The sequence below is a fragment of the Carcharodon carcharias genome, chromosome 3, assembly GCF_017639515.1.
Source record: "Carcharodon carcharias isolate sCarCar2 chromosome 3, sCarCar2.pri, whole genome shotgun sequence".
Classification (NCBI taxonomy): Eukaryota; Metazoa; Chordata; class Chondrichthyes; order Lamniformes; family Lamnidae; genus Carcharodon; species Carcharodon carcharias.
Genome location: NC_054469.1, coordinates 26,331,830 through 26,349,561, shown reverse-complemented (window position 1 = coordinate 26,349,561; position 17,732 = coordinate 26,331,830). Strand labels below are relative to the sequence as shown.

The window sequence follows — 17,732 nt, the reverse complement described above, 5'->3', positions numbered from 1 at the left end:
AACAACTTGCATTTATATAGTGCCTTTAACATAGTGAAAGAACCCAAGGCATTTCAGAGAAGCATGATCAAACAAGTTTGACACCGAGCCATAAAAAGGGAGATGAGGTCAGAAAACCAAAAGCTTGGCCAAAGTGATTGATTTTAAGGAACATCTTAAAGGACGAAACAGATAAAGAGGCAGAGAGCTTCGGGGAGGAAATTCCAATGTTTAGCACCTTGACAGCTAAAGACACCGCTGGGAATGGCGGAGTGTTTATAATCAGGAATGCTCAAGGGGCCAGAATTAGAGGAGTGCAGATACCTCAGATGGTGATGGAGCTGTGAAGATTACAGAGATAGGGAGGGGCGAGGCCATGGGAGGATTTGAAGACAAGGAGGAAAATTTTAAAATCCAGGCACTGCATAAGTGGGCACCAACGTAGGCCAGCGAGCACAGTGGGTGAATGAAACTTGGTGCGAGTTAGGACAATGAGGGATGGGCAATAAAAATGATGACCTAGCCAGTGATGGCCACATCCCGTGAAAAAAAAACACAGCCAGTTAAGAGGCTGCCTTCCAGCCTGCTGTCCAATGAAGGGCTGCGGCCTGCCTCTCCACGCAACACGTCCAGAGGGGCAGCAGCTCTGCAGCCTTGGCAGCACCTCTGAGGTGGCTGTTGCTGAGGCTGGAAGGAGAGTGAGAGAGTGCCTCCATTTTGAGATTTCCTCTCAGTGGGAATTAAAAAAAAATAGTTTCTGTGTGTTATAAATACCTTGTTCATCGTTCATAATAATATTTTAGGCGCAACTTTTAGTTCTAGGGAGATTGAAGCTAACTGTAGAAAATGGGATCAATGCAACTAAAGGAGCTTGAAGGCTATTAGATTTAAAAGGCTGGGCCCATACTGACTTAAGGGGGTTAACAGCTAGAAAGGTAAGATCATAAAACAGTGGGTGGGCTTCCTTAACTAGAGAATTGGAGGCAAGGGGTAGAATTTCACCCACGTTGGGCGGGATTGGCGGATGCGGTGGGGAAGCTGATTGGGGCCAGACGGCTATTTCACGCAGGCAGGCCAATTAGGGCCCACCCAATGTGAAATGCGAGCGGCAGAGCTCAGCGCTCCTTGTGTGGGCAGGGAGGAGAGTGTGAGCCAGGCAAGCACAAACTTGGCGCATGCGCGTGAGTGCGCCCTTCATAATCTCCCTGAGGCACAAGCTGTTTCAAGGAGATGAAGAGATATGAAAAAAATAATTTTAAAAAAATGTAACGAAACATGTCCCCTCTGATCAGGGACATGTTATGAATGAAAAATTAAAGTTTTTATTTTATTTTTATTTGGTTTTGGAAACCTCATCCCTCCCGTGGATGCGGTTTCCAAAAAAAGTGCCAAGGCCGCTTGGGCTTTTCGCCTGCCCGCCAATCGTAAGGCTGGACGGGCAGTGAACAATTTCTTTTAATTCATTTTTTAAAGGCCTCAGTAGGACTTTTAATTGTTGGTGGGCGCGCTGCTGACTCTGGCATGCTCCCGCCGACCGAAATATCGCGTGAGTGCGCGATGACATCGGGACACTCGCTCGGTGTCATTTTACGCTTGGTCGGGTTGGGCCCACCCGTCGAGCTAAAAATTTTATGCAAGGTGTCGACACTGCTTGTAAAGAAATGCGGCCCAGAGAGTTGTTTTGTTTTGGGATTCAAAGCTACAATTAATTTAAAAGCACTCAGTGAGCCCTGGAAGGCTACGTTTTCATGGTGATGGGTGAAGCTGAAGCAAGTTCTAGGGTTTCAAATCATCTATATGTTTGCTGGGGAAGAGAGCATTCTGCAGCAGGGGTAAAGATCCTGCTGTTAGCAGGCTCCAGGCAGCAAAAGTGTTGCTGTTAGCTGGCTGTGTGGAGTTGGGGCTCTGGAGAAATCCCAGGAGCTGTATGATAGCTCTGTGCAGTTAGGGCTCAGGGGAAGTCTTGGAGAGCTGAGAAGGTGGCAGAAAGTCACTAGCTCTGTGCTGGAAAAGGTCCAGCTCAGAAGAAACCCTGGGAGCCACTTATAGCTTGGTGTAGCTGGGGGGATTGGAGGTTGGTGAAATCCAGGGGCACTGCCAGCCCAGTGAAGCTAGCCAGCTGAAAGAGCTGAAATTGTGCCAGTAAGTAGAGGCTGGATTGCAGACTCGGAAATCCAAGGGAATGGAATCTTGGGAGATGAGATGGAAATGCTGGGAGGTGTGCAGTCATTTAGGCAGTCTGAATTGGGGTGGCTTTGAGGGAATTCAGAGGCTTGAATTTTGAAAGTGAAAAGTTTGGAGTCCCACATGAGGGAGACAGAGTTTCAGCAAGATTGATTGACACACAGTGTTTACTGACGTTGGATGGGTTGTTGAGAAATCTGTGGACTCTGTCTTGCTCGCATTTGCCATTTGTTATGTGATGTTGTAGTGCAGTTTGTTTGACCACATTTGCCTGTTAATTGACATGTACCAAATATTAAGTTTGAAGGTTAGAGTATAAGATAGATATTGTAAATGGTTTCATCTAATTGACCTTGTAAGTAAAGTTTATTTTTGTTTGTTCAAAAGCTGGAACCTTCTGACTTTATTATCTTAGCAAGTGTCTTGAATCTCAAACCTCATCTACTTTAAGCACAACGCTATTGGTCCCTTACTATATCTCACCAAAAACTTGGGGGTCTGACCTAGGATCATAACATGTGCCAGACCCAGGCCCTGGTGTTCAGAAGGGGAACTAACCCAGCAATAGTTCTGGACTGTGGGTGCAGGCTTGGTGACTGGCCCATGGAAGCCCCCAGATGCAATATTCTTGAATGCTTCCTCCCCGTCCCCAGGCAGGAAGCCACTGGGAGTCCCGCCTCCATGCAGCTGGTGGCCTGCCCACACTGCAGAGAATTGATCCTCTGCTGGCAAAATTACAAAGGCCTAGGAAATTGGTCGACAATTGCTTTTATGATTACTTAAATTGGCTGCCTGTCCCTGGTCAGCAGGCGGAAAAGCTGCTGCTGTTTTCACTTCTGGAAAAATGACTGGGCGACGGGACAGCACTGGGGATCACTCCAGATGCTATTCTTTGTCATTTTCCTGGTCCCTCCGCTTCCTAGCCCACCTCCAAAGTGCTGATAAAGTCCCAGCCATAAACCGTGAGAGTGCTTGATAGGGTAAATGCTAAGAAGCTGTTTCTGCTGACTGGAGAGTTCAGAACTGTGAGTTATTGTCTCAGAATAAGGGCTTGGCTATTTAGGATTGAGTTGAGGAGAAATTTTGTTACTCAAAGTGTTTGTAAATCTTTGGAATTCTCCATCCCAGATTGTTGTGGATGTCCAGTTCAAAGTTGAGTATAGTTAAGACTGAGATTAATGGATGTTTGGACTCTAGACAGGGTTGAGCTATGGAGGTGTGGAGTGGAAAGTGGAATCAGGGAAGAAGATCACTCATTATCTTACTAAATGGCAAGGCAGGTTCAAGAACGATATTGCCTACTCCAGGTCCAATTTCTTATGAAAAAGAAAAAACAAGGTTTCCAAACATTCCCTGTTTTATTTTAGATTTCAGTTTGCCTTTCTACGGATGCCCAGCATTTTTTTTGTTTGTTTTCAGATTTACCAGCAATGTTTCTTTTTTTTTGTTGCTGCTGTTGCTTTAAAAAGAGGGCAGCAGGGAACTACAGTTCCCAGCAGTCAGTGCGGTGGTGGGGTGGGGGGGGGGGAGAAGACCAACCCAGCCCAGTCCCTGGCGTTGCTAGGTAACCAGCTGCCCCTCCTTCCCAACGGGCCGGCTCTGCGGCGGGGGTGGGGGTGTGGGGCGCGAGAAATGACTGACATGTCAGATAGCCAATGGCCGCGCAGATGCTGACGTCAGGCCGGCCGGGTTGATCCAATGGGCTGAGGCGAGGGGGGGCGGGTCCACAGGATGGAAGGTTCCGGTTGAATCTGGTGAGGGAAAGGGGGTCGGAGCTGCGCCACTAAGCGTCTACCGAGCCCAAAATAGCAAATCCTGTACAGATATACCCCTCAGTCGGACAGAAATCACCTTTGATCTCTTTTTTTTGTGCTTTCTAAACTTGATATATATTTTACAAAGTATATCGATGTAGTTTTTGTTCTTGAAGTAATAAGTTCTTTCCCCTCCCCCTTCCCCCATTGGGATTTTTTTTCTCTGGGGGGGCTGCCGGCCTGTGTAATTTGTCATTTTTTTCCCCCAAAACGGAAATTGTCTTTTTAAATTACCAAATTTTATTTTTTTTTCCCTTTGGGTTTGAACCTCGTTGTTAACATGCCACAGCCGAAGTCCCGTAAGGTTGCGATATTAGGATACAGATCAGTGGGTGAGTAGAAGCGTCTGGCACAGCCCAGCCTGTGCACCGAGTGAGCAGCAGTTTCTTGTCTGTGTCTCAACCCGGAGACGGCAATGCTCATCATTTGCAGACATTAATTAGCGCCTGCTCGGCAAGATCTCGCAACTAATTTTTATTTAACTGTGCAATAACATAGGCTGAGCAGGTAGCTTGAAGACATTGTTGCCTGTTGTCGGAAAATCTTGCAACTAACTAGTTTTTAAAAATAAATGTCTATTTCCATAAACGCATCGTGTAGCGACATTATTGATTGTTACAGAAAATATTGCAGCTTTTTTTTACGTGTCTCTATTTCCATAAACTCATTGGTTGCTTGTTCTACAAGATCTTGCAACTAATTTTCATACATCTGTGTGGACTGAGCAGGGAGCTGAAGACATTCTAGAAAATCTTGCAACTGGTTTTTAATAGATCTGTATTTACTTAAGCTCATCATTTAAAGATATTGCTTGTTCTAAAAGATCTTGCAACCATTTTTTTAAATATGTGTGTATTGAGATTAAATCGCTGGAATAACTAACCTCGTGTAATGGCTGACTTTCCTTCCTCCCTCCCTCCACCTTACTTTGGTTTACCACTGTGTGGGGTGGTGTATTACTGGTTGTAGTAAATAATGTTACCTCCAGCTCGCTGCCAACAACTTTTAAAGTACTTTTTTTTACTGAGGAGAAGCTTTATTGGATCGGCAACGACTGACCATATTCTTTCGTTTCGCTCCGGAGTGGGGGGGGAGGGGAACTCTGTTTTGCATCGTGTGGTGCATATTAAAAGTGTTTTTCTGGTTTGTTCCAGCAGCTTTAATTCACAAAGGAATTCTCTGGGAAACCTAACCCCGCGTAATGACTGTCCTTAACTTCCCATCCCCCAGTCGCCAGCTTTGTTTTAGCTTTTCACTGCCAGCCAGAGAGAGATACAAGCATTATTAGAGAGCCAGTGTTTCCTGGAATTTGTGTGTTTGTAGAATGTCTTTTAATAAAATATTGCAGGCTATTATGGGCAGTTTTTGTTTTAAAATAGCCTTTCCAGCCACTGATTTAATTTATTTTTGGTAATATTGTACTATTTTGATATGTAGACTTAGATTTGAAAATAGATGACTAGGTTAAATTAATTTGTTGTAACTTCATGGTGTGGGTGAAACTTGGTGGATTTTGCTTTTTGCAAGTGGCTGTTACTTATTTTAAATGGGATTTTTCCGTGTACTTGGTCTTGATGTTGCAAACTCTCATTTTAATTTTTTAATTTTATTTAATTAAACAATGAAGGTTATTTTATCATGGCAGCAGTTGTTTAATATAAAGGGAAAACCAAATATATGTGGTATCTCTGCATGATTTCAAGTTTGAGATTTACCACCAAGCTATTAAATATTTTAAAATGTAAGTTTAAGTGCAATGAAACAACCAACAGAAAAAAATATATTGATGCATAAATGCTTAACAGCTAGGAAGATTTTGATGCTATTATATAAACTTTTATTCTGGCAGTTTTATAATGCTGTTTCAGCCTTTCAGGATACTGGTTGCTAGCTAAATGTTTTTAAGCAGTACTTGAAGCAGTTATTATAATTAATGTAGCGATTGCTTTATGTAGTGATTTATTTTGATATATCAGGGACATCAAGTTTGGGGTGAATTCTGGGTGTGGAAGAGAGGATTGATTTCTTTTAGGGCTATAACTTCTTTTGGTGTTTTCGTGAAGTGGTGGTTTTAGAAATTATGAGCCTCTTCTAACTAAACAACACGGTTATGTTTCCCTTAGATTTCAGTGACTTTGCGTTGCAGGCATTTTTTTCTGTTCCTGAAATGAATCCTAGCATCTGCATGAAATGGGTTCATTCAGTGAGGACTTAAGTCACCTTTGCCACTGTTATCATTGCAGTGCAGATTTTCTTGATGCAAGATGGGCAATGTCAACAATCCTCATGTCTTGCCCAGCTGAGAACTGACAACTCACCAACTGTAATAAATGACTGGAAAGCGTTTTTGCTAATATTTAGTTGCGAGTCAACGCAAAACAACCTGAGCTACAAAAATGTTTAGTAAGAAGTATTAGTAAATGTGTGTGTGTGTAAAGTCAAGGCGATTGACGTGAATTGCTAAACTGCCTGTTTCACTCCGTTTGCAATGTCATCTCAACCCTGAGTTGTAATATGTCCTTGAAATGTACTCCAACCTGTTAGTCTTTGTCTTTATATGCACATGTTGGTTTTTAAATTTTGGCCTGCTTTTGTGTGTGAATGACAGGTAGAAAGGACAAACTCTTGACAATTGAACCGTGATTGGAATCAAGATGGTATTAGATCTTGATTTGAACTGCACTGATATTGGAATTTATTGTAACAGTAAAATTACAGTACCTATATTCAATCCATAATGTAATGAATAACAGTGACTCTTTGGTTCACCTATAATGCAGCTAATACCAATTCACTGTAATTCTAAAGAGTCTTTCCGACTGATTATAGAATCTTTTATTGGCTATAATTAGCTGTTTTCATAACTTTTTTTTAAAGCAAAATGCTTCTGGTTCTTTTTCAGCTCAAGTCATCTGGATCTTTTGGATTTTGCACTTGTTTTGATAGCACATTATGCTGTGACTGAAAATTGAATTCCATGATTTTGCCTTATTTGAATTCAGTGCTGCTTCTGGCTCCCCAGAAATTCTCACTTCCTCTTTCTGTTCAATATACTGAGAATTAAGGACCTAAGAGACCATGACGTAGAAGCAGATGTAGGCTATTCGGCCCATCGAATCTGCTCTGCCATTCAATGAGATCATGGCATGACACTCCACTTTCCTGCCTTTTCCCCATAAACCTCGATTCCCTTACTGAATAAAAATCTTGTCCATCGCAGCCTTGAATATACTTAATAACCCAGCCTCTACAGCTGTCTGTGCTGAAGAATTTCACAGATTGACTATCCTCTGAGAGAAGAAATTACCCCTCATCTCTGTTTCAGATGGGTGCCCCCTTACTCTGAGATTGTCTTCTGGCCCTAGACTCTCCCACAAGGGGAAACAACCTCTCAGCATCTACCCTGCCAAGCCCCCTAAGAATCTTATATGTTTCAATAAGGTCGCCTCTCATTCTTCTAAGCTCCAATGAGTATAGGCCCAAACTACTCAGCCTCTCATAAGAAAATCCCTCCATCCCTGGGATCAGCCAAGTGAACCTTCTCTGGACTGCCTCCAATGTTAGTATATCTTTCCTTAGATAAGGGGACCAGAACTGTTCATAACATTCGACGTGTGGTCTAACTAGCACCGTGTATAGTTTTAGCAAGAGTTCTCTATTTTTATACTCCATTCCCTTTGAAATAAAGGTGAACATCCCATTTGCCTTCTGTATAATCTGTTGAACTTGCTATTTGGGATTCATGCACAGGGACCCCCAAGTCCCTCTGTGCTGCAGCTTTCTTCAGTCTTTCTTCATTTAAGTAATATTCAGCACCTCTATTCTTCGGGCCAAAGTGTATAATCTCATGTTTTCCCACATAATATCCCATCTGCCACGTTTTTGCCCACTCATTTAACCTGTCTATATCCCTCTGTAAACTTCTTGTGTCATTCTCACCACTGGCCTTCCCACCTATTTTTATGCCATCTGTAAACTTGGCAATAGTACATTGACTTCCCTCATCCAAGTCATTAATATATATTGTAAATAATTGTGGCCCCAGCACTGATTCCTATGCCACTCCACTAGTTGCAGCCTGCCAACCTGAAAATGCTCCCCCGTATCCAAACTCTGTCCCCTGTTAGTTAGCCAGTCCTCTATCTGTGCTAATATACTACCCCCAACACCATGGGCTCTTATCTTATTAAGTAGCCTTATGTGTGGTATCTTAAAGAACGCCTTTTGGAAATCCAAATATATTACATTGACTGGTTCCCTTTTATCTATCCTGCTTGTTACCACCTCAAAGAATTCTAATAAATTTGTCAGGCACGATTTCCCCTTCATGAAGCCATGCTGACTCTGCTTGATTATATTATGCATTTCTAAATGCTTTGCTATTACACCCTTTATAATAGACTCTTAACATTTTCCCAATGACAGATTTTAAGCTAACTGGCCTATAAGTTAAAAGCAAAAAACTGTGGATGCTGGAAATCCAAAACGAAAACAGAAATACCTGGAAAAACTCAGCAGGTCAGGCAGCATCTGTGGAGAGGAACACAGTTACCTGTGTTCCTCTCTGCAGATGCTGTCAGACCTGCTGAGTTTTTCCAGGTATTTCTGTTTTTGTTTTGGCCTATAAGTTACCTGTTTTTTTTTTCAGGAGACAATATAAGAACTTATAGGAAGTAGGAGTAGGCCAGTTGGCCCATCAAACCTTCTCTGCAATTCAATAAGATCATGGCTGATTTAAATGTGGCATTAACTCCACTTATCTGCCTGTTCCCGCCCCAAATAACCCCCAATTCCCTTGTCAATCAAAAATATGGCTAACTCAGCCTTGAATATTTTCAATGACCCAGTCTTCATTGCTCTCTGGGGAAGAGAATTCCAAAGATTAACGACCTTCTTGGAGAACGACCTTCCTGGAGAATGACCTTCCTGATCTCCATGTTAAATGGGAGACCCCTTTATTTTGAAACTCTGTCCTTAGTCCGAGATTGCACCACATCCTCTCGACATTTACCCTGTCAAGTCCCCACAGATTCTTACATATTTCAAGCAGACCACCTCACATTCTTCTGAACTCCAATGAGTATAGGCTCATCCTGCTCAACCTGTCCTCATAAGACAACCTCTTCATCATCCCAAAATCAACCTCATGAACCTTCTCCAATGCAAGTATGTTCCTTAAATAAGGAGACCAGAATGGCATTCAGAATTCTTGGTGTGGTCTCACCAAGGCCCAATACAATTGTAGCAAGACTTCCCTACTTTTATGCTTCATTCCCCTTGCAAAAAGGCCAACATTCCATTTACCTTCTGAATTGCTTGCTGTTCCTACATGCTAACCTTTTGTAATTCATGTTCGAGAATACCCAGATCCCCCTACCACAGCATCTTACAGTCTCTCTTCAGTTAAATAATATTCTGCTTTTTTGTTCTTGCCACCAAAGTGGGCAAGCTCACATCTTACCACATTATAGTCCATCTGCCAAAATTTTGCCTACTTACTTAACCCATCTGTATTATTTTGCAGACTTTTTGTGCCCCCCCCCACAACTTGTCTTCCTACCTTCTTTGCACCATCATATTTGGTTACAATACACTCGGTCCCTTCATCTGTCATTGATTTAGTTTGTAAATAGTTGAGGTCATAGTACTGATCCCTGTGACACTCCACTAGTTACAGTTTGATAACTTGAAAATGACCCATTTATCCCGACTCTGTTTCCTGTTTTAGCCAATCCTCTATCCATGCTAATATATTACTGTCCCACCCATGAGCCCTTCAGTGCAGTACCTTTTTGCTCTTATATTCGCTACTGAATACCTCTTATGTGCACATTAATTTGAGACCTTAAACATTCTTGATGTTTTTTCTTTTTTTTAGACCTGTGTTTGAAAAGTCTAAAATAGCCATAATATTTTTAAAAATCAAAACTGGAAACATGAACCTCCAGTTGTATGTTAAACTTATTCACTGAGATGTTTTTCTGATGGATGTGGGTATTGGGATTCAGCTCATCTGGCAGCATTCTTGAAATGCAGTTGAAATGCACTTGGGCTGTTATTTCTAATGTTATCAAGGAGGTATCTTGTTTTCCCATTAAAAAGAATACTTGGAATATGATTGCTAACTAATAGCTGCTCATTTGATCTCTGCAGGTTTGTGGACCGAGCTAAATTCTTGAAGTATGACCTCTCCAGCATGTGTTGCTCAAATGTAAAATTTAGTACTTAAATTTGTTAAATCAAACACACATTATGTTATCAAACCTCAGTCTGCAAAACTTGTATTAATCTTAAAGGGCAACTTGTGGCATTCTTTTGACTAGTTTGAGTTGTAAAAACACATCCAGTGAAGAACGTGCACACTGGAAACTGGAAAGTTTTTTTGAAGCATTTATATACACAGTGGTACTGTTATGCCATTCGCTGCAATAGTATTTGGAAATGGTCCTCAAAAGATTTTTATGCAAGGTTACATAGGCCTGTCAACTGTGGGATTGACATTTAAAAGGCCTTTTGTTGGGTGGCTTGGCAGATAGAGCGACTCAGCATTAGACTTTCAATTAGGCTGGTTTGAATCCCAGTATTGATTAACATTTGCAGTCTAACTTCTCCATTATAGCAAGAGTCAGCTGGCTAATGTATGGGAGGGAGGCAAAACTAGTTGATGAGAGTGCTATTCCCACAGTAAGTGCATTCTGGCAGTTGGGTGAATAAGTGTTGCTAAGGGGATCTGGAGATTGATTCAATCATCTCAACCAGCCAGGAGAATATGAATGTGCAAAGGCAAAATACTGCAGATGTTGGAAATCTGAAATTAAATTAAAACATTCTGGAAACACTCAGGTCAGTCAGCACCGTTGGAGAGAGAAACTTTTCTTTCCCAAAAATATACTTTATTCATAAAATTTGTGGAAGTATACTATATAACAGTTCAAATTTGACATGACAGTGCAATAGGAATCAGGGGGAAAACTCTCCGCTTGTTGGAGTTATACCTATCACAAAGGTTGTGGCTGTTGGAGGTCAATCATCTCAGTTCTAGGACATTACTGCAAGAGTTCCTCAGGGTAGTGTCCTCAGCCCAACCATCTTCAGTTGCTTCATCAATGACCTTCCATCATAAGGTCAGAAGTGGGGATGTTCACTGATTATTGCACAATGTTCAGCACCAGATACGACTCCTCAGATACTGAAGCAGTCCATGTCCAAATGCAGCAAGACCTGGACAATATCTAGGTTTGAACTGGCAAGTGGCAAATAACATTCGTACCACTCAAGTGCCAGGCAACGACCATCTCCAACAAGAGCGAATCTAACCATGGCATTACCATTGCTGAATCTTCCACTACCAACATACTGGAGTTACCATTGACCAGAAACTGAACTGGACTAACCATATAAATACTGTGGCTACAAGAGCAGATCACAAGAGTAACTACCTCCTGACTCCCCAAAGCCTGTCCACCAACTACAAGGCACAAGTCAGGAGTGTGATGGAATACCCTCCACTTGCCTGGATGAGGGCAGCTCCAACAACAGTGAAGAAGCTTGGCACCATCCAAGACAAAGCAACCCGCTTGATTGGCATCTCTTCCACAAACATTCACTCCCTCCACCACCAACAAACAGTAACAGCAGTGTGTACCATCTACAAGATGTGCTGCAGAAACCCACCCAGGATCCTTACACAGCACCTTCTGAACCCATGACCGCTACCATCTAGAAGGACAAGGGCAACAGACACATGGGAACACCATCACCAGGGCACACTCCCCTCCAAGCAGCTCACTATCCTGACTTGGAAATATATCACCATTCCTTCACTGTCGCTGGGTCAAAGTCCTAGCACTCCCTCCCTATCAGCACAGTGGGAGTACCGACACCACAGGGTCTGCAACGGTTCACCACCACCTTTTCAAGGGCAGTTAGGGATGGGCAATAAATGCTGGCCTAGCCAACGACGCCCACATCCTGTAAATGAGCAAAAAAAATCTTTTTCTTTCAATACAGTGCATGAGGTGCCCCACACACTTTCCATTACAGTGTACATTTACATTTCATGCCAAACATTCTCTGATGCATGTAGCTTGGGTTTTATATGGTTTCCAGACCTTTGGTGTACTATGGCAGGAGGAGGACCTTGGACGGTGGCATTTACCCATTGAGCCTTTGCAGCTTCTGCCCCAAGCTTTAGTGCAACCCTCAGCACATTATCTTGGCTCTTGGAATGTCCTAGTCTGAAGCACACTCATGAGAGCTCTTTGAAATGGAAGACCAAGTTTTGGGCAGATCAAAGAGCATCATTCACCTAATTGATGGTCCTCCAGCAGCAGCTAATGTTTATCTCAGTGTGAGTCCCCGGGAATCACCCATAGAGCACTGAGTTACAGAGCTGGTCAGGATGAACCTCAACAAAAGCCACTGCACCTCTTTCTAGACTTGCTTTGCAAAGGCACAAGATGGGCAGACCTTCCCATCAGATACTGTGCAAGTCTGATCAGGGCCAGCTTATCACAACTCCAGACCAAATATGACCTGATTGGCAATGACCTTGGGCAGAACTTTGTAGTCCAGGTTAAACAGCGAAATGAGCTAACAATTTCTGATTTCCTCCCCATTCTGCTTGTAGATGAGAGTGATGATGCCTTTCTTCGTAGGTTCTGACATACTACTGGCCAGAATCAAACCCTTGTACACTTCCAGTAGGTCTGGGCTGATCCAGTCCCATGGAGCCAAATGCACCTCGGTGTGCTGTCGCTTTCAGGAGTTTTACTGAATCTCAGAAGCCATTGAATCACAAACGTTACAGTTGCAGAAGGAGGCCATTTGGCCCATCGACTCTGCACCGGCTCTCCGAAAGAGCATTTTACCTAATCTCACTCCCCTGCTTTATCCCTGCAACCTTTCACATTCTTTCTTTTCAGATGGCTTTTGAACACTTCGATTGAACCTGAATCCACCACTGTCTCAGGAAGTTCATTCTAGACTGCAACCACCCTCTGGTTGAAAAACTTTCCCCTCTCATCACTATTACTCCTTTTGCCAATTATTTTGACTCTGTGCCCTCTAGTTCTTGATGTTCTCTTCAGTGGGAACCGTTTCTCACTATTTACCCTGTCCATACTACTCAGGATCTTGAATTAAGCCTCCTCTCAGCAGCCTTTTCTCCAAGGGAAACAGCCCCAACCTCTCCAATCTATCTACTGGTGTGGGAGGAATAGATTTCAGTTCATGGGGCACTGGCACCAGTACTGGGGTAGAAGGGAGTTGTTCCAGTGGGATGGGCTTTACTTGAACCATGCTGGGACCAGTGCCCTGGCGAATCGAATACCTAGGGCTGTAGAGAGGGTTTTAAACTAAATAGAGGGGGGAGGATTCTGGAAAAGGGATACTTAGGCTTACAAAGGAAAAGGACATAGCAACCTTGCAGGGCAGCTATTTAGCAGTGACAGGAAGGGACAGAGTGTACAAACAAAAAAGCAGCAAATAGGGTCAAATGGGGAAAAAATGGTGAAACGGCAAAATGAATGGCTATTTACTTGAAAGCACGTAGTATTTGGAACAAAATAAATGAAGTAACGGCACAAATAGGGGTTAATGGGTATGAGATTATAACCATTATGGAGATGTGGTTGTGAGGAGATCAAAGCTGGGAACTAAATATTCAAGCGCATGTGACTGTTCTAAAGGGCAGGAAGGAAAGGCTGATGGGTAACTTTGTTAACACGAGATGAAATAAGTACGATAGCAAGATGATTTTTGATCGGAAGATGTAGAATCCATATGGGTGGAGGTAAGAAATAAGAAGGTATGAATACACTGGTGGGAGTAGTCTATAGTTCTGACAGGAACTACACTGTAGGACAGAATAAATCAGGAGATAATGAGGGCATGTAAAAATGCAGTACATTAATCATGGGTGACTTTAATCTTCATGTAGATTGGGAAAATCACATTGGCAGAGATAGACATGAACAAGAATTCATAGTGTACTCGGGATGGTTTCTTAGAACAATATGTTGTGATTCCAACCAGCGATCAGGCTGTTTTGGATCTGGTAATGTGTATTGAGGCAGGTTTAATAAATGATCTCAGAGTAAAAGACACCCTCAGAAATAGTAACCATAATATGGTAGAATTCAGTTTGAGTGAGAGAAACTTGGGTCGGAAACAGCTGTGCTAAACTTAAATAAGGCCAATTACAATGGAATGAGGGCAGAGTTGGCTGGAGTGGACTGGGAAAGCAGTTTAGTAGAAGAAAAGGTTGATGAATAATGACATGTTTAAGAAAATAGTTCATGACTCTCAACAAAGATATATCCCAGTGAGGAAGAAGGATTCAAGGAAGGGGATAAACCAACCATGGTTAACCAAAGAAGTTAAGGACAGTATCAAATTGAAAGAAAAAACATACAATGTGGCAAAGATTAGTGGTAAGCCAGAAGATTGGGAAAGTTTTAAAAACCAACAAAAGATAACCAACTAAGATAAATAGAGAAAATAAATTTTGAGGGTAAACTAGCAAGTAATATAAAAATGGGCAGTAAAAGCTTCTTTAAATATATAAGGGAATAGATGGGACAAAGTGAACAAAGGCCCCTTTCGGAATGAGGCTGGGGAAATAATAATGGGGAACCAAGAAATGGTAGAGGAGTTGAATAAATACTTCGCTTCAATCTCCACGGTAGAAGATATTAATAGCATTCCAAAAATACTAAATAACCAAGGGGCAAAAGGGGGAAGGAAATAAATACAATAACTATCACTAGAGAAATGTACTAGGAAAACTAATGGGGCTAAAGGCTGATAAATTCCCTGGACCTGATGGGTTGCACCCTAGGATATTAAAGGACGTAGCTGCAGAGATAGTGGATGCACTGGTAGTAATAGAGGATTGGCTAACTAATAGAGATGGGATAAGGGGGACATGGCAACCTGTAACTAATGGAGTACCACAGGAATCAGTGCCGGGCCTCAATTATTTATAATATATATTAATGGCTTAGATGAGGGAAGTGAATGTACTATCGCCAAGTTTACAGATGGCATAAAAATAGGTGGTAGGGCAAGTGGTAAGGATGACACAAGGAGCCTACAGGGGGATGTAGACAGGTTAAGTGAGTGGGCAAAAACTTGGCAGATGGAATATAATGTGGGAAAATATGAGGTTATGCACTTTGGCAAGAAGAATAGAGGAGCTGAATATTTAAATGGAGAAAGACTGCAGAAAGCTGCAGCACCGAGGGATTTGGGGGTCCCCGTGCATGAATCCCAAAAAGCTTGCATACAAGTTCAACAGGTAATAGGGAAGGCAACTGGAATGTTGGCCTTTATTTCAAAGGGAATGGAGTATGAAAATAGGGAACTCTTGCTAAAACTATACAAGGCACTAGTTAGACCACACCCAGAATACTCTGAACAATTTTGGTCCCCTTATCTAAGGAAAGATATGCTGGCATTGGAGGCAGTCCAGAGAAGGTTCACTAGTTTGATCCCGGATATGGATAGATTTTCTTATGAGGAGAGGTTGAGTAGGTTAGGCCTGTTACTCATTGGAATTTAGAAGAATGAGAGGTGACCTTATTGAAACATAAGATTCTTAGGGAGCTTGACGGGGTAAATGCTGAAAGATTGTTTCCCCTTGTGGAAGAGTCTAGGACTAGAGGGCATAATCTGAGTTAGGGGGTGCCCATTTAAAACACAGATGAGGAGGAATTTCTTCTGAGGGTAGTCAATCTGTGGAATTCTTTACCGCAGAGGGATGTCGAGGCTGGGTCATAAAGTATATTCAAGGCTGAGATAGACAGATTTTTAATCAGTAAGGGCATCAAGGGTTTTGGGAAAAGGCAGGAAAGTGGAGTTAAGGATTATCAGATCAGCCATGATCTCATTGAATTGCAGAGCAGACTTGATGGACCGAATGGCCAACTTCTCTTACGTCTAAAGGCTCATTGCTACAGTTCTTCATCACTGGAGTCATTCTTGTGAATCTCCTCTGTACTCTTTCCAGTGCTTTCACAGATGATGGTGATGTAGTGGTATTGTCACTGGACTAGTGCTTCAGATACCCCTGGGGACCTGGGTTCGAATCCCACTATGGCAAAATCTGGAATCTGTCCTTCGTGGTAGGAAATCTGCCATCCTTACCTGGCCTGGCCTAGATGTGACTACAGATCCACAGCAGTGTCCTCTGAAATGGCCTAGCCAGCCACTCCGTTCTCAATTAGGGATGGGCAATAAATGCTGGTTTGCATCCCATGAAGGAATTAAAAAAATCCTTCCTCAAGTATGGCACCCCAAACTGGATGCAGTACTCCAGATGAGCCCTAACTCGTGGTCTTATACAAGTTCAACATGACCTCCTTACTCATTCTACTCAGTTACCCTATTAACTGCTCTCTCAGCATGCCCTGCTATCTTCAATGATTTATGTACAGATACACCGAGGTCCCTCTGTTCCTGCACCTCCTTTAGAGCTCTTCCTTTATTTTATACTGTCTCACCATATCCTTCCTGCCAAATTGAATCACCTCACGCTTCTCTGCATTGAACGTCATCTGCCACTTGTCTGCTGATCTACCAGCACGTCCATGTCCTTTCGAAGTTCAAGACTATCCTCATCGCAGTTGACAACATTTCCAATCTTTGTATCATCTGCAAATTTTAAAATCCTGCCCTGAACACCATAGTCTAGGTTATTAATATATATCAGGAAGAGCAAGAGTCCCAACACTGACCTCTGGGGAACTCCATTACAAACTTTCCTCCAGTCTGAAAAACAACCATTTATCACTGCTGTCTGTTTCCTGTCACTCAGCTAATTTCTTATCCAAGTGCATATTTTCCCTTTTATTCCATGAGCTAAAATTTTGCTCTCAAGTCTGTTGTGTAGCATGTATCAAATGCCTTTTGAAAATCCACATACACCACAACAACAGTGTTGCCCTTATCAACCTTCTCTGTTACCTCCTCAAAAAACTCCAGGTAGTTAGTTTATTTGTCTGATGGCCTTTGTCAGCATGTCCAGAGTTAGCATTTTGTCCAGACTTTTTGGTGTACTCTTGTTAGAGTACAGGAAGGACTGGGAGATCTGTGGAGACAGAAACAGTTAAATGTTTCTGCTCAATTACCCTTTCATCAGAACTGGAGGATGTTAAAGATTTAACAGCTTTTTAGTAAATAGAGTCAAGGAAACGGGGGAAGGAAGAAAAGTACAAAAGGGAAGGCTCTTGGAAAACAGGAGATAAAATAATGAAAGGAATAATGGTCATGGAGCAAGTAAAGAAGCAAAAGATGGGTCTAGAGGAGGTGTAAATGGAAATAATAGAATTATTACAAACAACTACTATTGAAAAATAGTTTTAATCTGTCCTGTTAAACTTGGTGTTGATTCCCGATGGTGTAAAGTATCTAATTGAAAGGTGAGGTGCTGTTTCTCAAATAAAACAGAAAATATTTTTTAAAAACTCAGCATGTCTGGCAGCATCTGTCGAGAGAGAAAGAGTTAATGTTAATTTTTTTTTCTCTCCACAGATGCTGCCAGACCTGCTGGGTTTTTACTGTGTTTCCTGATTGCATTTTGAGTTTTCAGCTTCTGCAGTATTTTGCTTATATTTTGCTGTTCCTCAAGTTTACCATGAGCTTTATTGCAACAGTGCAGGAGGCCAAGGACAGACGTGGGAGTGGAATGGAGAATTAAAATGGCAAACAGCCCGAAAGCTCGGGGTCATGCTTGTGGCCTGAGCAAAGGTTTTC

General features: G+C 42.3%; 1 protein-coding gene across 1 annotated transcript in view; it reads left to right on the top strand.

Moving 5' to 3' along the window:
* The first annotated feature begins 3,923 nt into the window (after window positions 1-3,923).
* Window positions 3,924-17,732, top strand: part of rheb (Ras homolog, mTORC1 binding) — a 116,096-nt gene continuing 102,287 nt past the window's right edge. The window contains exon 1 of the mRNA XM_041184297.1: window positions 3,924-4,309. Within this exon, the coding sequence (XP_041040231.1) occupies window positions 4,258-4,309 (52 nt within the window). The 5' untranslated portion in view covers window positions 3,924-4,257. The remainder of the gene's footprint in view (window positions 4,310-17,732) is intronic.